Source organism: Cebus imitator, unplaced genomic scaffold, assembly GCF_001604975.1.
Source record: "Cebus imitator isolate Cc_AM_T3 unplaced genomic scaffold, Cebus_imitator-1.0 Scaffold150, whole genome shotgun sequence".
Taxonomy (NCBI): Eukaryota; Metazoa; Chordata; class Mammalia; order Primates; family Cebidae; genus Cebus; species Cebus imitator.
In genome coordinates, this window is record NW_016107465.1 from 2,239,360 (window position 1) to 2,264,906 (window position 25,547).

At 40.2% G+C, this 25,547-nt stretch overlaps 1 protein-coding gene across 1 annotated transcript in view; it reads left to right on the top strand.

The window, feature by feature from the left end:
• Positions 1-25,547, top strand: part of PCSK5 (proprotein convertase subtilisin/kexin type 5) — a 461,778-nt gene that overhangs the window by 347,087 nt on the left and 89,144 nt on the right. The window contains exons 22-24 of the mRNA XM_037743744.1: positions 2,381-2,517; positions 7,336-7,542; positions 8,992-9,060. Coding sequence (XP_037599672.1) covers positions 2,381-2,517; positions 7,336-7,542; positions 8,992-9,060 — 413 coding nt within the window. The remainder of the gene's footprint in view (positions 1-2,380; positions 2,518-7,335; positions 7,543-8,991; positions 9,061-25,547) is intronic.

Below are 25,547 nucleotides of genomic sequence, written 5' to 3' on the forward strand. Positions count from 1 at the left end.
GACTCACAGTTCTGCATGGCTGGGAAGGCCTCGGGAATCTTACAATCATGGCAGAAGGCAAAGGGGAAGGAAGGCTCCTTCACAGGGTAGCAGGAAGGAGAAGTGCTGAGCAAAGGAGGAAAATCCCCTTATAAAACCATTAGATCTCATGAGAACTCACTATCATGAGAACAGCATGGAGATACCCGCCCCATGATTCACTTACCTCCCCCTGGGTCCCTCCCACAACTCAAGATTATGAGAACTACAATTCAAGATGAAAGTTTGGGTGAGGACACAGCCAAACCAAATCACAATCCCTGGTGCCAAAAAGGCTAGGGACCACTGCTATATAAGATAACATGATGATGTACTACACATCCATTTCTCAATAGATTTTAGCAAGAAAATAAACCCCTAGAATAAATTTGCCACATTCTTTTCAGCAGAACCTCCAATAGCTTCCTTGCTTATAATTCTCAGAAAGCTCTTCCACAGTTTTTCTTACAGAAAGATTTTGGGTTTTTTTGTTGTTATTTGTTCATTTTAAACCAGCCACATCCGAACTGTTCCTTGAAAAGTCTTCTAGCTCAGTAACTGGTGCCAGGGTGGGGCTGGGATATTCCCCCTTGGCATTAGTGCCATCCACTAAAAATCTGGGCTGGGATCACGCGCATCTCATTCTATGCCATGGTGCAGGGGATCTATTTTGACATGCACAGCCAGATGTGTGTGAGTATCTGTTAAGGACTGGGACTCACACTCTGCAGTGGGCCAAAAGGATTCTTCATTCAGTGGTGCTGGGGATGGTTAACAGAACATGAGGGCCTGGGAATCCAAGAGTGAGGTGGACTTCTGTCTTAGGTTGTTGACTTGAATCCCATTCTGCCTCCAAACAGATGCAAATGACATAGACTTTTAGGGTGTCGGAATGAATGAGATGGAAGACTGTAAGTGACGTGCTATTCAGGATTCCTTGCCACCACCCAACTTTCCTCTAAACCTGGGATTGAAATGGTCCACTCCACAGTTAAGGGTTTGGTTCTAGGTCTAGAGACAGTGAGGTTTAAACAAGCCAGTGCCAACACAGCAACAAGTTGCTTGAGGCCTACACCTGACCTTTCGTGCGGTGTCCAGCATAAGTGGAGAGGAGTGGTAGAGAGAAAAAGACATCTTCCCTTTCTTCGCAGGCCCACTCGGATCTCCCAGGCCTGGATGGCAGCATCATGCCCATGGAAGCATGTGCATGCTATGTGCTCAGTGAACCTCACAATTGATACAATTGCTGCTATTCTAAGGGAGCTGTAAAAGATGCCAATTTGGTGTCACCTGTATTACATGGGAATCATTTAGCAGATTCCACAGTAATTCAGACTGTCACTGAGCAGTGATCCCAAAGAGTGCTCACCAGACCAGCAGCACTGGCATCATCTGGAATGTCAGAAATCAGAAATGCAAATTTGACATTCCAATTTGCCAGAAATGCAAATTCTCAGCTGCCTCCCCTCAAGACCCACTAAATTAGGAACTCTGGGTGTGCAGCCCCCAGCTCACTTCATCTATCCACATTACCTATCTGATTCTTGCACTTGATAAACATTTTGTACTTTTCTGAACAGAATTCTTGGATATGATTTACTTAATAACATTTGCTGTTATGATTACTTTGCAAAGAATAATGAAGCAAAGCTATAAAAATACTAACAATAACATTAGGTTATATATTATATAGATGTAAAACCAAAGTTTTAGAAGCCCATATACTAGCTCATCTGTAATTCCCTTTGTAGGTTACAGGCATGGTCAGAAAATAGAGACTGCAGTACTCCATATATCAGGAAATGCTTGCAAAACCCAACACTCAAAATTGGAGTTCATTGATTACTTGCAATATACACAGGCCAGGCTTCTAAGTAGCACCTGAGCTATGAAGCAGTGTTTTATTCTACTGGTCAAGAGCCATCGGAGCTGACATTTCCCTTGCAAAGCATGAAAATGCTGATAGATAAAGGAAGAACATTTCCTCCAAGGCCTGTTTCAGAGGCCCACTGAGTGTATGGAAAGTTTAGAGACCTCCCTTTGACTCTTGACTGGGTTTCCCTGGGGCCTACAATATGGATTAAATCCCCGTGGGCACCAGTTAGCTTGTTTGGAACCAGATTCAGGATTGTTTTCGCAGCCCATTTCTGGCATGCTGGCTGTTAGGTCCAAATCTTGGGCCAAGGATGGGTACGTGACTAATATTTCACATGTTCTAAGATGATCAGTCCCAGGCATCCCTCTTGTTTCTGGAACAATGAAATGAAATCTGTACAGCAAACTTGAATACCACGTGTTCTGACACTCAGGGCCACCCTGGAAAGTTGCCCTGATGAATTCTAAAAGTCTGCTTTTCCTCTAGGATTTTAGATGATGGCCATTGTGTATCGAACTGTCCCTCATGGAAATTTGAATTTGAGAACCGATGCCATCCATGCCACCACACCTGCCAGAGATGCCAAGGAAGTGGGCCTACCCACTGTACCTCCTGTGGAGCAGGTGAGAGGGTTGCCACTCCTTCATCTTCCTGACCCCAAACCTGTGCCTCTCCTGATGGCCATCATTTGGTTTGACTCGAAAGCCTTGTGTCTGGGTTTGAGGGTTAAGATCAGACAGCTGTTCACTGGAGAGCCTGTACAACCTTGACATTTCTGCTTGTTGTCAGGACACAATAAGCTTGTTCACCTAATTTGGCTGTAGACTCAGTGCCCTTGAAAAGATGGAAAAGCAGCTGAGAGATGCCTTTCGAGAGAAGGAAAGAGAAGGACATAGAAGCATGAGGGTGGACATGAGATAGACAGTGAAGCTAAGATTTGTGGAGGTAAAAGTGAAAAGCTGGAGAATTAAGAAAGACACGTTCTGACTTTAAGGGAAGTATTGTATTAGATGCTGTGCCTGGGTCTTCTTGGAGCTGAGCTATGCCACTTAGAAGTTGCCGGAGCTCAGCAGCAACAAGGTCATCATTTCAAATGATTACAAACGTGACCTTTTCTGTCCCAGATTTACCTGCACTAAAAGTTTCCTGCTGCCATTGGATTCTGTTTCATGGTCACAAGGGTTCTCTGCGTTTTGACCCTTGACTCCCCTCGAGCCTCGACTGATATGCCTGTCCCCTACTGACCTCATGTGGGCCAGATTCAGAGTTTGTTTTTTTCTATGTACTACTTTTTAAATTTGAGCCCAATTTAAAAGTTGGGACATTGCAAATAAAAACTTGAGGCTCTAATATATCTTGAAAATTCAAAAGATCTGGCAGCACTGGGCCTGCATTTCCCAAATCATTGCCTGGAGTCCAAAAGACGCTGCTCTCCATCTCCTCCCAGTCCCCACCATTTCCAGCTGTCTCACTGATCCTGAGGCTGTCCTTGACCAGCATCATCATAACACATTTCTTTGTATAAATTAAAAATTATTGTTTTGGGTTTTGTTTGTCAAAATGTGACAGATATCTGTCATATTTTACCTCTAGACTCTCTTATTCTGTTTCCTCCTCATCTATAAGATGATGATAGTGCTTACTTCCTTAAGAGTTTTTATGAAAATTAAATGACATGTCCATTTGGTCCATAAGTGTCTATGCCCCATAAGAGCATGGCACGGTTTCTACCTTGTTTTGCTGTATTTTGAGCACTAGCACAGTTTCTGGTATATGGAAGGTACACAATAAATAACTGAATGAATGAATGAATGGTTCAGAGGACGGAATGTTAAGACCAGCAGTCAGAAAATGTGGGTTCAAGTCCCAGCTTTGCTACTGACTGACGAGAATGTACTAAACCAGTCATTTCACCTCTTTATGCCTCTTCTTATATGTTAAAAAAAATAGAAAAAGGACAAGATGACATCTAAAATCTCTTTCACATCTCTATACATAGCACAAAATTAGAAAGAAGTTTAGATACCAAACAAATGTCTAGTCTTCTAAGCATCCTACAGATACTTGGACCAATCTACCTATAAATGCTCTGACATTTCTTCTGTACTTTCTATTTGAAATTGTGTTTAATCCATTATCTTAAACATTTATTGCATCCCTTCTATGTACAAGTTACTACGTATTGATTGTCATGGAAAATGAAATAGATGATAGCATGATACTCGCCTTCAAGGAGTTGCAGTCAATAAGGAGGTTTGTCCTCATATGTTACACAACAAGAAAATAATAGATGAAGACTAAATGCATAGTAGAAATCCTACCCCAGATCAGAGAAGCAGCATCACTTCCAGCTGTAGTGAGTAGAGAAGATGGATGGTTTAATTGAAGAAGTTCCATACCCATAAATGGAAGCTTTAATAAAAGGCTAAAAATCCTCCAGCTGGATGGTCCCATCAACCTCCAGAAGTCCCTCTCACCAGTTTGCAGAGATTCCATGACTTGTTTAATTGTGACTTTATTAAGGTTTATGTGTGATGCCTTTTGGAAGTGTACATCTCCAGCTATATTGCTGAGGATTCACTCCAACTCTATTCCAGATTTATTCAGTTCCAAACTGGACCCAAAGCTAAGTTCCATCAGTCACACAACAGCTACAGTTAGCAAAATATGGTAGTCAACTTCATCAAATCTGTTTTCAGAGTCTGTCCACTTTTCTTTTATCCTTTCCAGCAGTCCTTTCGCCTCATGCCTTCAGCCCTCACCTTTCCTTTTCTTCTGCGGACATCCAATATCTTCATGCTGGTCTACATTCTCACCTAACAGAATCAGCTCCCAAGAAATGCTCTTGTAAAAGGGAATTACTGTCCAGAATAAACAAAAGCCAATCCAAACTCTTATCCCCTATTATCCCATTTGAACTCTTGTCTCCTATTTTCCCAGGAAGGTTTTTGGCGCCTAACAAAAGGATAAGCCCTTCTACCACTGGAAACATCTTCATCTACATACTATTATAATAATTTAAAGTTGAAGACTCTGGGCAAGTTGCCAAAAAATTATGCATGGTATTTACATTTCTGAGCTGTTCAAATTATCATCCATAACTAACTGGGCAGGGCTACTCGAAATTTGACCAAATCTTGACATAGTCCTGGAGCAAACCTGTGGGAAAAGCTGATCATGGCCAAGGCATCTAAGTGACCTCCCTTTGCAGGTCTATGTATTTTAAACACTGAGGCCCCTTCATATTCCCGTTCTTTAAACAAATTATAACAACCAAAGAGGCCCCTCAATAAAGCCATGTCCAAACAATAAAAATGAGATTGAATAACATTTTCTTCTAAATCTGGGCTCATCATTGCTAAGATTGATTATCCAGTTGGGTATAGGAGGAGATGGAATATTGCCAAATATGAATTCACTCATTCATTCAATCATTTTACAAATACATATTTAGAACCTCAGACTCTCCCTAAGCATCTGGATCCTGAGTTGATGTCACATGAAGGCACAGGGGATGGAGAAGAGGTAGACTTCCTCACTGCTCTCCCTCACATCTTCCTACCTACACCGGAGAAACTGGGGAACTCTGAAAGAAAGATTTTGTTCTGAATGTGTTATGGTGGGTGGAAATGGCATTTGCTAAGGTTTCGTGAAGTGGCTGAGAACATAACTTGGAAGGTTGACCTTGTGATCTCCAGAGATTCCAGGTTCCACCAAATCAGAGTTTTGTGCTCCACAATGTTGATTGATAGCTATAGAATCACCAAATTCACATTAGTCCTCCCAAACCCTCTTTTTTCCTTAGAGGATAATGTCTTCTATGTCTAACTTGGAAACAGCAGAATACTTTCCTTCATCACTTCTGTGGAAGCCCTTTTTATTATCTTGGTCCTACAGGAACCAGTATGATTTCTGGTGTGAAATCATAATCAGCAAAAAATATAGCTTAAGAGTCCATAATCCAAAAGCATGTTTTAAAAATTGCATTTCAGCCCAGGCATGGTGGCTCATACCTGTAATCCCAGCACTTTGGGAGGCCAAGTCAGGCAGATCACTCGAGTTCAGGAGTTCAAGACCAGCCTGGGCAACATGGTGAAACCCTATCTCTACAAAACATACCAAAAAAAAAAAAATAGTTGGGCATGGTGACACACACCTGCAGTCCTAGATACTTGAAAGGCTAAGGTGGGAGGATCGCTTGAGCCCCAGAGGAAGAGGTTGCAGTGAGCTGAGATCATGCCACCGCACTCCAGCCTGAGCAACAGAGTGAGACCCTGTCTCAAAAAAAAAAGAACAACTGTATTTCAACTATGGCTTTGAATAAATAAGAAATGTTATGATAAATGATCTGAAAGTTGCCATGCTTACAGGTAAAAAATAGTCAAATATCGGCAATTTCATGTGAGTCAATTTAACATTATACTGACTTTTCAGTTTCTGCACTTGGAACATGGGATTAGTGCTGTCTTTATCCACAAATTCAGCAGCCTTGCATCTTGAAGGTCAATGGTTTTGGATTTCCATGTGGTAGATCACATGATGAATGAACCCTAGACCCCGATTATTCTGAGTAACACAGATCGGCTGCTCTTCAGAGGAGGGACATATGGGAAATCTGATTCAGAGAAGATGGATACACTGAGCCCACTCAGCACAAAAACTCCAGGAGGATGGGAGTAGGAGACCTCTGGATGCATCACTATTCATCTTATTGTTGTTTTTGCATTTGTAACTGATTAGAATCCTTTGTAACTAATTGTGATGCTTTGTAACTGGTTAGACTTTTCATTCCCTCCAGGAACAAATTCCCATGGTCTGTTAGGCTGTGGGCACTATGGATTCTTTCCTTATAGAAGCCAATGTTGACAGAAGTCAGGAACCCTCAGGAACGCATGTAGAGGAGTTTTTAAAAGGTGTGCTTGGTCTAGTGCTTCAATAAAGCTGTCATTGTGGGCATTGGCAGCTCTGCGGAAATTCAGACCTTAGATAGTTAGCCCAAGCATGTGACCAATAACAATTCAAAATCATTTTAAAAGATTGCACTTTCATAAAACGTGTCAATCATTAAGCATGTGTTTATTTGCATGGGATCTCTATATCCCCCAAGTCTAAGAGCTTTCACAGATGCCAAAAGGAGCTCTTGGGAAAGTTAAACATATTTTGAATTGTAGTTATTCACAGAGCATGAACATGACATCCCAGGTAGTAGTCGCTGTTCACAGAAATATATAAAATATTGGAAAATGATCCCCTGCAAGGAAAACTTTTCAACTACAAGGATGTAGATATTGAACTTTTCATTAAATCTGTCTTATACCCCTCATCCCCTAGGAATAAAAACACTGAGTCGCATCATTTTAAAATATAATATCTTACATTATAATAACTTCATGGCTAACTTTGCACATTTTCCTCTTTTCCTCATCCCTGTAACTGATCAGACAACTATGGCCGAGAGCACTTCCTGTACCAGGGAGAGTGTCGAGATAGCTGCCCAGATGGCCACTACCCCACGGGCGGGAACACCTGCCTGCCCTGCCCAGACAACTGTGAGCTTTGCCACAGCGCACATGTCTGCACAAGATGCATGAGGGGTTACTTCATAGCGCCCACCAACCACACATGCCAGAAGTTGAAGTGTGGACGAGGTAAGCCTGTTCTGGGGCACCTGCCCAGCACCAGAACATGGGAGGCTGGGCTGTGTCCTGGATGTCCTGGAGACTTGAATTGCCTTCCTGGCTTGCATGTTGGCACTTGGGATGATTTTGGGTGACGCCATACCCAAGTGAGGAGAGAGCTAACTTTCTCTTTCTTTCTCTGTTCATACAACCTTTCTCTGGGTTTCCCCAGACACAATCCAAGGTAGTAGGAAAACACTTAAGTGTATAGAAAATTGGCCAGGTGCAGTGGTTCATGCCTGTAATCCCAGCACTTTGAGAGACCAAGACAGTTGGATTGCTTGAGGTCAGGAATTCAAGATCAGCCTGGGCAACATGGTGAAACCCCATCTCTACTAAACATAAAAAATTATGTGTGTGTGGTGTTGCATGCCTGTAATCCCAGCTACACAGGAGGCTGAGTCAGGAGAATGGCTTGAACCCAGGAGTAGGAGGTTGCAGTGATCTTAGATTGTGCCACTGCACTCCAGCCTGGGTGAGAGGGTGAGAGAACAAGACTCCATCTCAAAAAANAAAAAAAAAGAAAGGAAAAAAGAAAGAAAGAAAAAAAAAAAGAAAAGAAACTTGGGAGGTGGAGAGATTGTGGACAGGATATAGGGGAGAGAAAATATGATTAGAATCCAAAAGTCTGGGTCAACAGTTTCCTCCTTCCCAATTACTAGACATGAAACCCTGAGAAAAATTCATCTAATTTGCCCATGCCTTGGTGTCTTCATCTGTCCAAGGAAGAGCAGAGTGACAGGTGGCTTTGAGAAGCCAGTGAGAACTGGCTAAAACCACTTGAAAATATTTGGTCTGCGAATCCTATGTGTTATTGCTATTGCCCAATTTCTTATCTTTTATGGGAAGAAGGAAATTAAAATACAACACTTACAGTTTCAGCTCTGTTCTATGTAAGAATGCCGCCGACCGTTAATGCTCGGCTCTGTGTAAGAATTATGCTTGGTCTGTTACTGAAGAGAGCTCTAAGACACTTTTAGAATAATTAAGACACTCAATTCTGTTTCTCCTTAATGTTTATGAATGTAGTAAAAAATTTTAAACTTTTTTTTAAGTGTTTAGTAGGACAGATAAAAAGAGAAAGAGAACCTGTTCATTTACATACCCAATTCCATTTTCCCAGAAGCAGAACTGATTTCTTTAATAAATAAAATCTACCAGCTTGACTTCAAAACTAGCTGCCTAGCATATGGTCCAACCCGGTTCTCTTTGTACCCAATCAAGCTGATATAGTCTATCCAATTAATAGGAGGAGATTAAAAAGTAGAAACCACATATATCCTTGAGGATTGTTTTGGCCTTTGTAATTGCTTTATGATTTACTTTAAAATAAGCGGCACGCCAACATATTTTTATAGCAATTAACGTGTCTCCACTCAATGGAAATGAGTTGTGTTTTTCACTTCTCTCTCTGTGTAGGTGAAGTCCAAGACCCAGACTATGAAGAATGTGTCCCTTGTGAAGAAGGATGTCTGGGATGCAGCTTGGGTATGTCCTCTTCCTTTGCCACCTAAAGAGTTGAAATAGCTGAGCTCTTTTCCACACCTCTTCATCCTGTCACTGCCCTAGCAGGCACACTTGTCATTGCTGTCAGCATCAGTGTTACCATCAACATCCATTAAGTAGGCTCTCTTCAATACAAACAGGACCACGGTGAGGAAATACTTGCTTTTGAAGCAATGAATGGGTTTCTTGTCTTTATGAAACTCAAGTTTAGAAAAGGAGGCTATGACACCTTTTCCTCTGGTTGTCAGTGAGTTGGTGGGGGCTGACCAGCAACCACATTTCAGGTTCCTGAGACTCAGCCTCTCCTTAGCTTCTCAGGGTAACAAATTTGGAAGATCAACAGTGAATAAACTCAAGCAAAGATATGCCTAATTCCTCTAACTCACTTGGTGTGTAAAACATAAAAGTTTGTGGGTAGAGGGATGGGGGTTTTCCTCTATAAACATGACTCTGTTGGGCCAGGCATGGAGGCTTATGCCTGTAATCCCAGCACTTTGGGAGGCTGAGGTGGGTCACCTGAGGTCAGGAGTTCAAGATCAGCCTGTCCAACATAGTGAAACCCTGTCTTTACTAAAAATACAAAAATTAGCTGGGCATGGTGGCACCTGCCTGTAATCACAGCTACTTGGGAGGCTGAGGCAGAAGAACCACCTGAACCTGGGAGGCGGAGGTTGCAGTGAACCAAGATCGTACCACCACACTCCAGCCTGGGTAACAGAGCCAGACTCCATCTCAAAAAATAAAAATAAAAATAAAAATGCTCTGTTGCTTGGAGCCTAAGACAGCTCTTAGAGAATAAAGCATCATGGTGACAACAGAATTGAAATCTCCATCATGCAATGCAAAGCACTTGTCACTCTCACATATAACTCTTTAATTCAAGTCAGTGGCTCCTTCTTTCTTCCCTTCTCACATGCCTGGAGGAGATAGTGGAGACAGTTTGTAATACATGGCACCATTACATTGACTATAAGGTGAAAAACAGGAAGGTTACCAAATTCCAGGATTGTTTCCTATTGTCCATTTAGGCAACATATAGAAAATAATTAGCATGTGGGATCTTTGAAAGGAAACTCAACTAAAAAGTTCTTGGAATAATTTCTCTTCATGGAACTTCCATGAAGCCCTGGGATTGGTTGACTAATGCTTCTAAAACTTCAGTATGGGCACAAATCACCTGGGGAATTTGTTGAAATGCAGATTCTGATTTACCAGTCTAAGATGGGCCTGAGAATTTGTGTTCCTGACAAGCTGCCTAGTGAGGCCAATTCTGTTCTGTAGAATACTCATGAAGTTGCTAGGGGTAAGATTGTGCCAGAATGAAGTAGACTTTTTATTTGGCTTAACCAGTGGATTTTCTTAAAATTTTTTAGTTTTACATATTTATGGGATACATGTGATACTCGGATATATGCACATGATATGTGATGATCAAGTCAGGGTAACTGATATATCATCACCTCATACATTTATCATTTCTTTGTGCTAGGAATATTCTAAATCTTCTCTTTGAGCTAATTTGAAATTAATACTTAAACATTATATATGAATTATTATATCATTTTGTTCCAAGAATATTTGATGTCAATTATTTTTCTTTCTAACCAGTGTCTTGAATGGAAATTTTAACTACTAAGATAAATATAAGGGTTTTAAATTCTGTTTCTTCACTAACTGAGGATAGTTGAGCTAATATGAAATTAATACTTAAATATTATACATGAATTATATTAGTTGAGCTAATTTAAAATTAATACTTAAATATTATATATGAATTATAATTTATATTGTGGCTATCACCACCACTCTTTGCCTTAAATGGAAAACATGCATTTTCTATAATATCTGTAACTACAAAATAGTTTCTGGAAGCTTAAATACCATTCCCCCATTATCTTCCACTATAAAATGATGCTTATATTACTAGATAATAAAATCTCATAGTAAAGTTAATAAACAAGAAGACAAATTTAGAGTCAGATATTTAAGGTTAAAATGCTAATTACGTGGGAAGCAAAAGTTAAGCCTAGGCATAAATAATAAAAGTACTGAAGCAAAAAACTATAAGCAAATTCCAGTGTCTGTCTCGTGAAGTGATAGAAGGTGATTTTGCACAGAGCAATGATGAATGTTTTGACTATCTTGATTTCACTGTTTGCCCATTTCAAATGTATTTTCCCATTAAGTTTCACACCCCAGCAAATTTCTGTGGTCTTCTCTGGCATCTCTGCTGTTGTGCGTTGTGTACCCATATGAGCAGCTTTGTGCATCTTGGAGTGGGGTTGTGTATGATCTAAAACCTGAGAATTGCGCTGTCTTGGCTCTGCTCAGTGACGGCAGTGGGGCGAGTCCACCCAGGGAAGGAAAGCTTGAAGGAACCTGAAGGAACTTCAAGGTTCAAGTTCCGTTACTTCAAGGTTCAAGTTACTTCCCTGGGTTCCTTCCCTGGGAAGTTCCTTCAAGCTTCAAGACATCTTGAGATGGAATGTACGAATATGTGTGAACTTTCTCAGGATCAGTGAGGATCTTGGCATGGAGGTGGGAATAGTGACAAGACAACCATGATCACTAGGGGCTGCACTGGGCTCATCCTCCACTTAGTTGACCCAGATAAAGATGAGACCAAGGGGAAGCCACTGGAAATGGAGTCCACAGCAGACACTCACCCTCTGGGGACTCAAAATCCAAAAGACTCAACTTGCGAAAAGAGATAGATAGATTAGAAAGTTTGATTTACTTTACAAAGCGCTACTAGACTCTTCAGTCCATTCATTACTTAAGAAACGTTGTCTGCGGTATGCCGAGTGCTAACCTTGGTGGTGAGAATGTCAAAGGTGATATGGCTGTGATCTTGCTATGGCGGATACCAGGATCTGTCCCAAGTGAAATACCTGGAATGAAATCTCTTAAACAGCAAACTGCCAGAGTAGAGACAGGTCTAAAGTACAGTGACACCACCAGAAAGGGCGACAAGAACATTCTAAATACCTCTAATTTCTCATTTTAAATTCTAAAATTTCCCTTAATTTATAATATCTCTATGTATTGGGCATCATGTATTCTTGGATTGACTTGGCTGAACTCAGTTATCACCTTATTTCTGAACCCTTTGTTGCTCTCTCCAATAGAAAAAATTCTCCCTTGTCTAGTTTCCCTTTATTTGTTAGACCAGTGGCGATACATTTTACAGTGTGACTGTAAAATAATTTAAAACTCTTAGGTGACTAGTGTAATATTTGGTATATACACACCTTTCTGCCTGGACACTGAACTACCTGAGAACATACTCTTTGGCTTACATGCTCTGAACTAGCAGAGTGCCCAGGACATAATACATGCACAATTAATGTATGAATGTTTGTTGAATTGAATTTGAGAATTGTCGAAATTCAAAGTGGAGATGAATGGCTTAGGATACACAGGGACTCAGATTTTCTTGTTTTCGCTAATCAAACTTTGTTTATCAGCCAAGAAGAAGAAAAAAAGAAATCCTAGAATACAAAAATAAATCATTTTGGCCAGGTGCAATTGCTCACAACTGTAATTCTAGCACTTTGGAAGGCCAAGGTGGGCAGATCACTTGAGCCCAGGAGTTTGAGACCAGTCTGGGAAACATGGTGAAACCTTGTCTCTACTACAAAATACATAAAACTAGCCAAATGTGGTGGCATGTGCCTGTGGCCCCAGCTATTCAGAAGGCTGAGGTGGGAGAATCACCTGAACCTGGGAGGTCAAGGCTGCAGTGATCTGTATTCATGCCACTGTACTCCAACCTGGGCAACAGAGCAAGACCCTTTCTCAAAATAAATAAATAAATGATTTTTCATGAACTATTAGAGCTGTAAGGAAACTTTGAACAGACCACAGTTTATTACATTATCTAATTTTAAAGAGATAAATACAAACTTGAAAAATCTGAATAATGTGCTATAGATTTCCCCAAGATTCTTCCTGACAGAAGAGACATCATTCTTTGGAGAGAATTTAACCTTATTCCATTTTAATAATGTAGATTCACCTCTGGGCCAGATCTAGAAGATCTCTAGGGGAGTATGAGAAAAGTGAAATCAGTCATTGTGAGACATTTTATCTACATTATATAATAATTAGCTGTTGAAAATCCTGGGTTTGTTTTTTTAGTTTTGTATTCCTTTCCAGCTATTTAGTGAACATTAATATCTGTGTCTTAAACCTAATAAGAAAAAAACCTCAAATTCCAGAGGTTTCTGGAATCTCGTCTGGTTTCTAGGTGGAGCTAGCCATCTGTCATTCCAAGGAAAGATGACCAAAAAGTGGGCAGAAAACTAAACTCATGACCAAAAACAATTATTTTGTCTGGAGGAAAATATTGAATTAGATACTTTGAGATGAAATAAGGATTTTTTTAATTATGAGATTCAATTTCTCTTCTTTATCAAGTTGTAAACAAATAGATAACATTTTATATAAAACCATTTTGTTCCAAGAATATTTGATGTCAATTCTCTTTCTAACCAGTATCTTGAATGGAAATTTTAACTAAGATAAATCTAAGAGTTTAAAATTACATTTCTTCACTAACTGAGCATAGAAGTAAATGGAGTAACTTTTACCTACTGTTTTGAGGCAACTTTTGTTTGTTTGTTTGTTTGTTTGTTTAATTTAGGGATGGTACCAAAAGCTATGACACTAAACTGTAAACCTAAACTCCAGAGCCCATACTGACCTCACCACTGACTTGATGATTGATTTTCATCAAATTACATAAGATCTTCTTACTTTTCTGCCTCATCAATAAATATAGTGGTTAATGTGCCCTTGTTTTAACTTAGAAAGAGACAATGAAAATTTATTAGTATTTGTCCATTGAAATGGCTTAGTCTCCACCCTTGGGATAAAACACATCCAAATTTTAACATTTTAAGGAATTGCAAAAAAGAGAAAGACTATATAAATTCAGTGCCAAATAAGGGAACAAATATATGCACCAAAAGGATTTTTTTAAAAAAGAGAAACTCTAGGCACTGTTGTATTCAAGGAAGGCTTTCAAGAAGATGGGAGCTGAGGTGAACATTAGAGTTTACATAGAATTTAGACAGCTAAGAGAGAAGAGCTGCACCATAGGGGGTCTTTATATTTGGACAATAGCAGGAGAAAAAGGCTTGGAGGGACCAATTTCTGCTATGGATTTTAAGACACTGAGTATACTAATTTTGCAGAAGGAATAAGGAAATAGGCAGAGAAGTTTGGAGAAGTGGTTGAAAACAAAATCTTGAATTCCAGACTAATGAGGTTAAAAGTATTCTGTAGCTAAAAGGGAATCATTGAAGGTTTTTTTAAAAAACAGAGGTGGGAGAGTGTGTGTCTTGCAGGGTGTTTTAAGAGATTAATTTGGTTATTGCGTTTACTGTGTTCAGGATTATTTAAAGGTAGATAAACCAGCTAGAAGACTATTTCAGAAATCCAGATATAAAATAAAGCAGTCAAATCTAAGGTGCTAGCCAGGAAATTATGAGAACAGAGAGACGTGTTTTTAAAAATCACATGAAACAAATGGCCCAGAAGCATAAGAAAATATGCTTGTTCATTATATGGGAAATCCAAATTAAACCTACCATGAGATACCATCTCTCACCTAACAGATTGGCAAAAATTCAAAAGTTTGCAAGTTCTACAGGTAAGGTTGTAGGAAAGTGAACACCACTGTTATTGCCTCCTGGTGGGAAGACAGAATGGTATGATGACTGTTGAAGGAAATTTGGCAGTATAACAAAACTCCATATACATTTACCCTTTGACCCCACAACACTCCTTCTAGGAATTTATCCTGGGGACATACATCCACAGATTCAAAACAGCATATTCCCTATGCTATTCATTGCGGTATTACTTGTGGTAGTAAACTATTGGAAACAACCCGAATGCCTGTTCGTGAAGACTGGTTGAATGAATGGGGTACATGTACACAGTGGAGCACTCTGTAGCTACCAAAATAGCAAAGATGATCTGCATGAACTGGTGGTGATTTCATGATACATTGTTACATGGAAGGCAAGGTGCAAAAAGTGCACATCATATGCTACCTTTGTGGTAAGAAAATGGTGAGATAAAATGTGTAGTTGATTTATATTTTTACTTACTTTTGCAAAAAGAAACACAAAAGATAACCAAGAAACTAATAAAAATGGTTACCTATGGAGAAAGGTAAAGGAGATGGGCAGGACTTCTCTAGCTATATTTTTTAATTTTTTAATCTTTTTAAAAAAAAATTTTTAAGAAATGGGGTAGAACTATGTTGACCAGGCTGGTCTTGAACTCCTGGCCTCAACCAGTCCTCCCATCTTGGCCTCACAAAGTGCTAGGATTACAGGCATAATCCACCACATCCAGCCTCTAGCTATATCTTTTTAGTTTTGATTTGAATCAGATATTTTACATATTCATAACAAATGACATAATATGTAGCGTGAATGGACTTCTGCTAGCCAAATTTAGGATAATTAGAGCATTTTTAAAAAATGGATGATAAAGAATTCTAACTCAATTAATATTTTAAATCCATGCATCAATAGTGAAGAAAAAGGAAGAGAAAGGAATAGAATTAAAGGGAAAGCTCTTCTTTACAGAAAAATTTCAGCTGTCATGTATCTGAGGAAAGAATTAGGAAGTCATTATATTGCATCCCCTAGTATATGGACCCAAGGGAGAATGATCAAATCATAAGTGGATTTAAACACACTGGGTGGAAAATTGCTATGGAACAAGATAAGCACACAGACTCAGAGTACTACCACAATTAATAGTTCATTACAATGAAGAGGTTTGCTGATTACTAACTGAAACAAGTTATTTTACATAGCATCACTATTATCAGTTCCATAAACCTGACATTATATGTCTCCTGATGTGATACTTTAACAAGTGCATAACATCACCTCATATTCTTTTTGTTTTGTTTTGTTTTGAGACAGGGTCTCCCTGTCATCCAGGTTTAAGTGCAGTGGCTTGATCACAGCTCACTACAGCCTCAACCTCCTGGGCTCAAGTGATCCTCCCACCGCAGACTCCCAAGCTCCTGGGACTACAGGCATATACCATTAGCCTGGGCTAACTTATTTTCTGTAGAGATGGGGTCTAGCTATGTTACCCAGGCTAGTATCAAACTCCTGGCCTTAAGCAATCCTCCCACCTTGGCCTCCCAAAGTACCAGGATTATAGGTGTGAGCCACCATACCCAGCCTTCACCTCGTATTCTTGACAAAAGTGTCTAGATCACTGATTTTCAACTGGAGGCAATTATTCCCCATGGGACACTTGTTGATGTTTCAGACAGTTTTGATTGTCATTACTGGGAGGTTGTTACTTGCATCTGGTGGATAGAGGTTAAGGATGCTGCTAAATATTCTACAATGCACAGGACTGCTCCCCAATGACAAAGAATTACGTAGTCCAAAATGTCAATAATGCTGAGGTCAAGAAAAACCTTACTTAGCCTCAAGATAAATCACAAGATAAATCCAGAATGTGGGATATCTATGAGGCAACTGACCTGTATTTGGAAAGAAAATTCAATATTTTGGGGGAAAAAACGAAAATTAGGGGATTAAATACAAAAGAATAAAGAGATAAAACAATCAAGAAAATGCATAAGTATTTTTATTTTGAGACAGAGTCTTGCTGTATCACCCAGGCTGGAGGATAGTGGCATGATCTCGGCTCACTGCAACCTCTGCCCCCAGATTCAAGTGATTCTCCTGCCTTAGCCTCCCGGTTAGCTGGGATTACAAGTGCATGCCACCATACCCAACTAATGTTTTGTATTTTTAGTAGAGAGGGTTTTGCCATGTTGCCCAGGCTGACCTCAAACACCTGGGTTCAAGAGATCCACCCACCTCGGCCTCCCAAAGTGTTGGGATTATAGGAGTGAGCCACCGAGCTCGACCTAGAAAATGCATAAATATTGATTAGAGCCTGGGTTTTTTCTTTTCCCCTTGTTGAGGTATAATTGACAAAATAAAATTTGTATATATTTAAGATGTACAATGAGATTTTTACAATTGATGTTTAATTGGTGAATTTAAAAACAAATATATTTATGATGTACATATTTTGAAATATGTATACATTGTGGGATGGCTAAATTAAGCTAATTAACATATGTGTCACCTCACAAATTTATCATTTTTTTTGTGGTGAGAATGCTTAGAATCTGCTGGTAGTTTTCAAATGCATCATAATTAACTATAGTCTGTATAACATGATGTTTTGATATGTGTATACAATACGAAATTAATCTACTCATCACCTCACATACTCTGTATGTGTGTGTGTATGTGTGTGTGTGTGTGTGTGTATGTGTGTGGTGAGAACACTTAAGACCTATTCTCTTAGCAAATTTCAAGTATAGAATACGGTATTATTAACTATAGTCACTATGCTGTACGCTTGATATCCAGAACTTATTCATCCTGCATATCTGAAACTGTACCATTTGATCAATATCATATCCAAAGTACTTAGGGATAAAATGTCATGATGTCTGTAACTTATTTTCAAATGGTTCAGGGAAAAAAGAAAAAGGATTTAGGTAAATCATACAAAATTGTTCTTTGTTCCAAACGGGGAGGATCACTTGAGGCCAGATGCTCAAGACCAGCTTGGCTAACATGGCAAAACCTCATCTCTACTAAAAATACAAAAAATTAGCCAGGTCTGGTAACCCACTTGATTGTGGTTTCTAATACCATTCTCCAATGAAATAATACCAAGGCTCCTTGAAGAATTGGCTGATTTGTGAACCAGGACAGGAAATATACAGGATGTATATACATCTCGTAATTACAGAAAATAGGAGGACAATGGGGGTTATAGCTCAGGGATAGAGCATTTCACTGCAGAAAGGAGGTCCTCAAAGGAAAAAAATCCACAAGGATGGACATATGTCAAAGGAACACAAGAGCCAACTGAAGAGTTCTCAATGGCCTAAGCTGGAACAATTTGGGCAATCATATTGATAGAATGGCATTAGATGATAACACAAAGAATGAAATAAATATCCATGAGTTCACACAGATATAAATAAATGGTTGGATAAGTAAATAGGAAGGAGAAGACAAATCTTTCATGTAAAAGAGTTCCAAATAACTTATTTAAATATTACCCTTTTTAGAAAGTGGAGCATTACTCCTTACTTCTTAAGTGTGACTTTTATCCAAGAGCATAGTATGGAAAGGGCAGGGGCAGAAGGACTTTACAGTGAAGAAAGCTGACGAACACTACATCATCCATGTGATTAAGGTAACTGACAAATCACATAGGTTGAATGTACTCTTCATACAAAGTAATGAGAACCACTTGACCTCTATAGTCTTTCTGCCAAAAAACCATGACCCCAGCCTAGTCATGAAGAAAATATCAGACAAATCCCAATGGAGAGACATTTTGTAAAATACCCGATTAATACTCAAAACTGTCCAGTTCATTAAACAAGTCTGAGAAACTGTCACAGCCAAAAGAAGCCTAAGGAGGTATGATGAGTGAATGTAATGTGGCATCTTGGATGGGATTCTGAAACACAGAAAAGACACTAGGATAAAAACTAAAGAAAGCTGAATAAATTACAGACTTTACATCAGTAATAACCACATTATAATAAAAATAAAGAGCATGATAGAACTATTTGAGGTTTTAGAAATGTCCTATATCTTGATTATTGCATGATTGTAAGCACCTGTCAAAGTTCATAGAACTATACACATAAAAAGGGCAAATGTTACACTATGAAAATTGTATTTCAACAAATCTGACTTGAAAAGTAGTCCAGGCACAGTAGCTCAGACCTGTAATCCCAGCACTTTGGGAGACCGAGACAGGAGGATGGCTTCAGACCAGGAGTTTGAGACCAGCCTGGGCAGCAGAGCCAGACACCATTTGTACACAAAATTTAAAAGTTGTCAGGGCGTGGTGTGCGTGACTCTAGCTCTAGCTGCTTGGGATACTGTGGTGGGAGGATCACTCGAGCCCAGGGGTTCAAAGCTGCAGTGAGCTATGATCATGCCACTGCACTCTAGCCTGGGTGACTGAGCTAGACTCCATCTCTAAAAAAGAAAGAAAAAAAGAAAAGTACTTCAACATTAGAATGATTCCATTAATATTCTCTTTCCTGATTCTGAATAATATAATAGTAATTGAATTGCTACCATTTATTGAATACTTACTGATGTGCCAGGTGCTGTACTAAGTTTTTAAAATATATTACCTGACTTAGCTCTGTAGAATAGATATAATAATTATCATTCTCATATTTCAGATGAAGACATTAAGGTCAGAATATTTATGAAATATGGATAAGTTCACTAGGTTGGTAACTACTAGAATCAGGACTTGATCCTGAATAGCCCAAGACCAAAACTTATGTGTTTTATGACACTCTAATCATACCACCTAATGTAGAGCAGAGTATTATGCTTTTTGCAATAATAAAAAGATAAAAGAAAGCCTTGTTTTCTGCCCCTTTCCTCATTCCTTCCTACTAAAGCCATCATTCTTAGTTTTGGCTACAGCTTTACGCCCAATGACAGAACCGACTCAACCAGTGAAACAGTGACACTGTTCTTCATAGTCATATGAATTAATCTGGGTTCGCTGTTCATCCAGAGCTGTCAGCCTTCAGGGCTTACATCCGGAAGGCTCTGAGATGGGATCGAGTACACAGGTAGATCTCTACAGCAGCAAGTCTAGGAGAGTCGGTGAGCATATTTTCAGTTAGCCCTGGCATCCTCCCCACCACTTTACCTTCCTTCAGTTTCATTTGCCTCCACAAAGGACTTTCTTGCTCTATGGAAAAGTGGGTTCTATAAGTGTGTGATTGGCAGGAGACATCCTAACCCTTTTCACCTTAACCCACATTACATTCAAGCTTCAAATTTAGGACTTAGAGGACCAACCTCATTTACTCTTACTGTTCGCTCTTTCCATAAAAAGTGAGACTCTAGTTTGTAGAAAAAGTATTAGCAATATTGGAGACATGAAGTTCACTCTTTAATCTGCTAATGCAGCAGATTTGCAAGGTTTTCAGATTAAATACTATAGACACAGATTACTATTTATTTCATTTTTACTCAGATCTCTCACAGGACCCTTTCCACATACTTTCAGAGGCACAAGAACAGTGTCAAACCATTTTGGTACCTTCCAAACCAAAGGCATTGCAGAATGAAATATAACTAGCACAGTGTCTCCTTTAAATTGGAAGGAAGTTGCTGATTGTAAAACTGCTGCTCAGCATTTATAAACCATCTTCTTTTCAGAGGTCTAGTGCATCATCCACTGTGCAGCCAACCTTAGTGCATGACCCAGGGAGTTACTGACCAACGTCTCTATGAACAGATGGGGAAGGGGCATTCAGGATGCCTCTTTTTTTTTTTTTTAAGGTCAAACACAGAGCCAGCTTCAGAGGAGGGCTTCAAATATAAATGCAGTGTCAACAGTTTTCTGAAGATAAGAGAAACAAGCTCCATTAGACAATTCTGTCTTTTAAAAAATTATAAACTGATTGTTTCTATTTTTTTATTTATTAGAGCCTCCCTGCCCCCCATTGTCTAAATGATACGTACTTTCACTGGTAGAAGCTAAAAAGACATAAAACCTTTAAAAAGAGAACACCAAGTTGGAAGAACTTGAAGACACTGTGCTGTTTCGTTGTCCCTCACTCATCCTGGCTTTCTTCATTCATTCATAGCTCGTACTTACTGCATGCTTTTGTGCTTTCTGCTTCCCTATCACTTGTTCAGTTTATTACACATAAAATAGGACTGTATAGCCTCATATTTATCAAGCATGATCAGGCTACACACTTAATGCACGTGATGTGTTTTCACATCGGCACCTTAACAAATTTTACATGTGGGGAAACTGAGGGTTAGAGAAATGTTGCAACGTGACCAATTTTATGCATCGGGAAATGACAGAGTAGTTCAGAAACAGTTTGTCTGGAGCAACCTTGTGCATAACTTTGCTCCCTCTGTCTTCACAAAGGAAGTAGTTGGCTTAGAAGCTCTTGGTTATAAATAAACACTAGGATATACCGGGTTGTATTTCCCAAATCTTATGACTTCAACAGGTTTATTTATCTCTCTCATGCTACATCTTCATTATGGGTAAGCTGAGAACTCTGCTCTGCAAGAAACTTAATCCAGGACCAGGCTGATAGAGCAGCCACTATCTTGCCATGGCAGAGGCAAAGCAGACACTGGCTCTTAGAGGTTTCTCCAGGATATGGCACTTGTACCTCCTGCTTACATATTTTTGTCTAAAGCAAGTCACGCGATCACACCTGGGATCAGAGAGTGGGGAGGTGCAATCCTACCATATGTCTGCAAAAAAGAGAGCGGGTAATGATTGTGAGTAATGGTGACAATCTCACAGGAGAATGACTGTTGGTCATGGGACTGTTGCTGGTATATCCTGAGCTTTCACATTATGTGTTTGTACATGAAATAGTCCCAAACATGTGTCCAATCTGCTTTCGTAACCGATTTCTCTCCTGTTCCTCTGACCTTGTCCATTGTCTTACCTTGGAAGTGTCTAATTTTTTCTTCTCTCAAAGCAACTCTTTTGAAGAAGTCACTATTTAAAAAAAAAAAAAAGATGGAATTTCCTCAAGAATTGTTATGTCACTTCTCTTATCTCTGGCAACTGATTAGTCAAGAAGAGGACCAGTGGTCAATGCCATATGGCCAATATGTAGGCTGTCACCCAAAAGGACCTTGGCCCTTTATTGCCGTCTTTCAAATGCCCACTGTGAGAATAACAAGTGCTGCTATCTCTTGCCTTTGTTTGCTGCCTTAAAAAATGTATTAGCCCATATAAGACACGTCTTGGGAATCTGGACAGTATCTCTCCGTTTTTGAGTTAGATTCAAGAAATATTTCCTGAGCACCTATGTCAGGCTAGGCATGGGGATATAAAGATGAATAAAACTTTTTCTTTGCTCCTAAGGGGCTCACATGCAAATGTGATAGGCCAGAGGTTCTCAGCCCTGGGTACACATTAGAATCCTGGGGAGCTGTAAAATGCAGGTACTGACACCCACTCTCAGTGTTACTGATTTAATTAGTCTGGAGTGAGGTGTGGACATTGGTATTTTTTAAAAACTCCCTGGCCAGGCATGGTGGCTCATACCTGTAATCCCAACATCTTGAGAGGCTGAGGTGGATGGATCACTTGAGGCCAGGAGTTTGAGACCAGACTGGGCAACATGGTGAAGCCCATCTCTACTAAAAATACAAAAATTAATTGTGTGTGGTGGTACAGACCTGTACTCTCAGCTACTTGGGAGGCTGAGGTGGGACAATTAGTTGAGCATGGGAAACTGAGGTTCCAGTGAGCTGTGATCATGTCACTGCACTCTAGCCTTGGCGACAGAATGAGACTCTGTCTCAAAAAAATAAAACCTAAATAAATAAAATCTCCCTGACTGATTCTAATGTGCAATCAGGGTTGAAAGCCACTGACTACGATAGATATATAAACAGATAACTTCAACATCTGCTTAAGATACTGTGTTGAGAATGGAAGCTGAAACAGAGGCAGGTACATTATATTAGTATTGTTCAGCTAGGTGGACATTTTACAAACATGACCTCTAATCCTCAATATAATTCTCAAAATCCTTATCTTAGGCTGGGTTCAGTGGCTTACACCTGTAAGCCTAGCCTATTGAGAGGTCAGGGTGGCAGGTAGGGGGAATCACTTGAAGTTAGGAGTTCAAAAGCAGCCTGGTCAACATAGCAAAACCCTGTCTCTACAAAGAAAAAAAAAACCTTTTTTTAAGTTAGCCTGGTGTGGTGACTCACACGCATGGTCCCAGCTACTTAGGAGGCTGAGGCGGGAGGATTGGTTGGTCCTAAGAGGTTGAGGCTGCAGTGAACTATGATGGCACCACAGCACTCCAGCCTGGGCAACAGAATGAGATCCTATCTCAAAGGGAAAAAAAAAAAATCCTTATCTTCATTCTATAGATGAGAAAAACAGTGCCCAGGGAGCTTATGTCATTTGCCCAAAGTTACACAGCTAACAAGTGCTAGAGCTAGATTCAAACTTAGGACTGTCTGGCTCCAAAGCCACGGGCCATCCAAATATTTGCTCTTTTTCCAAAGTAGACTGCACTCATACACTATTTTCCTAAAGAATATAAATGAAAGGTCGGTCGGCTTGTGCAAAGGTCGGTCGGCTATATTTGTTTCCTTCTTGATTACATTCTATGTTTCTTAGTGGTGTCTCCTGTCATTTCCTTTGCTCCTTCTCCAACATTCAAGCTCACATTCTTAGAGTTATGGGGAGGCGGGGGGAAGAACATAGTGGCGAGGTATCTTAAGTTCAATTCTAGAGCAATTAGCTCATCATCTTGGCTCTTCATGCTATTACGCTATTTCCCCCGGAGCCGGGTATAATCAAAGTTCCTCCTACTTGTTGTGTAACTGACCTGCGAAGTCGAGCTGTGAGCCAAGTCTGTCTGGATCACGTAAGCTTGCAGAGAGAGGACTGAGCCAAGTACTTCCAAAACAAACCTCGTTAAACAAAAGCGGAGTGTGGTCGAGCCGGACACACAGGGCGGAGGGTTCAGAAGACCGTCTGCCTGTCTCGAAAGCAATGTAGGGTCTGTGACATTAAACATCCCAGGGCAGCTGAGCTGGAGGGATACATTCACCTTTACAGATGAATCTGGGAACCAGTGAAAATGATTCCCGCATGATTAAGAATAATAAGCTAGAAAACCATTGCCAAACTACTTCCTTTTAGTAAAATTTTAGTAAAATCTAAATTTAATAAAATCTTCAATTTTTCTGAAATCTTTAGACAATCAAGACCCCAGCTCATGTCTGTTCATCAAGCTTAAAGAGAAATAAAAATGAGCCCGGCAGTAGTGACTAGAACTTCGGATGATTAGGTCTCATTTAGTTTTGCAGGAGTGTGGAAAATTGAGTCAGAAATCTTGGTCTCTATTCATCTCCATCCTTCCCCTTACACAGTGAAAATCTTGGTCAAGGCCCATACATATATTGTTTCTTAATTCTATCCTGTTTTATAAAGGAAAGCATCACATATTTGTACCTCCTAATAAGTCCCTAGAAGATGATTATGAAAACTAGAAAGGTGCTCATATCGTGATGGTCTGTGGGTTTGAAGCCAGACAGTCCTAAGTTTGAATCTGGCTTTAGCACTTGCTGGCTGTGTAACTTTGGGCAAAGTTACACAGGTGCAAAGTAAGTTACACAGCACAGTTTTATAAAGGAAAGCGTCACATACCTGTACCTCCTAATAGGTCCCTAGAGATTACTGTGAAAACTAGAAAGGTGCTCATATCGTGAGTTCTTCAAGAGAGAGAAACCAAGAGGCTCTATTGTGAATATCGAAACAAAATTTAATTTGCTTTCTCTCCATGTTCACCCTTTTCTTAAGAAGCCTGTTGGTGTATCTGAAGCCACATGCCTGACTTGGGCACCATGGTGTCACAGCACTTAGCACAGTTGCTATCACCAGGGAGGCACTCAGTAACTATCTGTGACTTCTGTGCCTGTTGTTAGCTTTCCTCATCTCACCCCCCAACTCTCCATCTCCCTGTGCCACAGCCAAACTGCCATTTCATAGTCCTTTAACAGATGGTAGGAAGAGCTTCAAGCTCCACTGGTTGAAGAGGAAAAAAAAAATGGATTTAAGTCACAGAGCAGACACCAGAATAGAGAAGAACTGTGTGCAGATGAGGGAAGAGCATCTGCATGTTGATACCCAGCTGCTCAACAGGCTGGTCTCCAACTGAGAGTTGGGCCAGCGATGAGTGTCTGCAAATTGCCTCTGCACCTCTAGAGCCTGAAATTTCTGCTTTCCAAAAATCAACAAGAGGGTAATTTGGTAGGCGTCCAGACTCATCCTTTCCACAAAGTCTCTCTACATCTCCCACCAGGGAAAACTTGGCTCCAGCCCTCCCCGCAGCCTCCAGTTCAGCTTCCAGCACAGTGGGCCAGCGCAGGGTGTCAGAAGCAGAACAGGATGGAACACCCTGGCAAGCTGGAGAAGGACTGGGCCCAGAGGCAGGATCTGGGAAGGGCCATGCCTCACTGACCACCCTTTGGCCAAGTACCCCAGATTGAAGCAGTGGAAGGCAAGGAGTATCCAGGCTGACCTCTGCAAACCTTAGTCATGTTCTCACTGATGGTGACTGGATAGATCAAACCTTTTTTCCTCGCAGCTGTGCCTATGGTCATCTGTAGCAACCAACTTTCCTTTTTTAATATATCTTTTCCATGAAGTCAGTGTGTTCTGACTAGCTATAAACTATCCACCATTAGGTGAGACAAGTCAATAACGTTTTGTATGAATCAGGCAGGTAACCCAGGGATGTCTACCTCTCAGCTCCTTATTCCACAGCTCCCAGAGACAAGGACAGGGAGGGGCCTGGGGACACTGGGAGAATAGTCCCCACTCAGTGA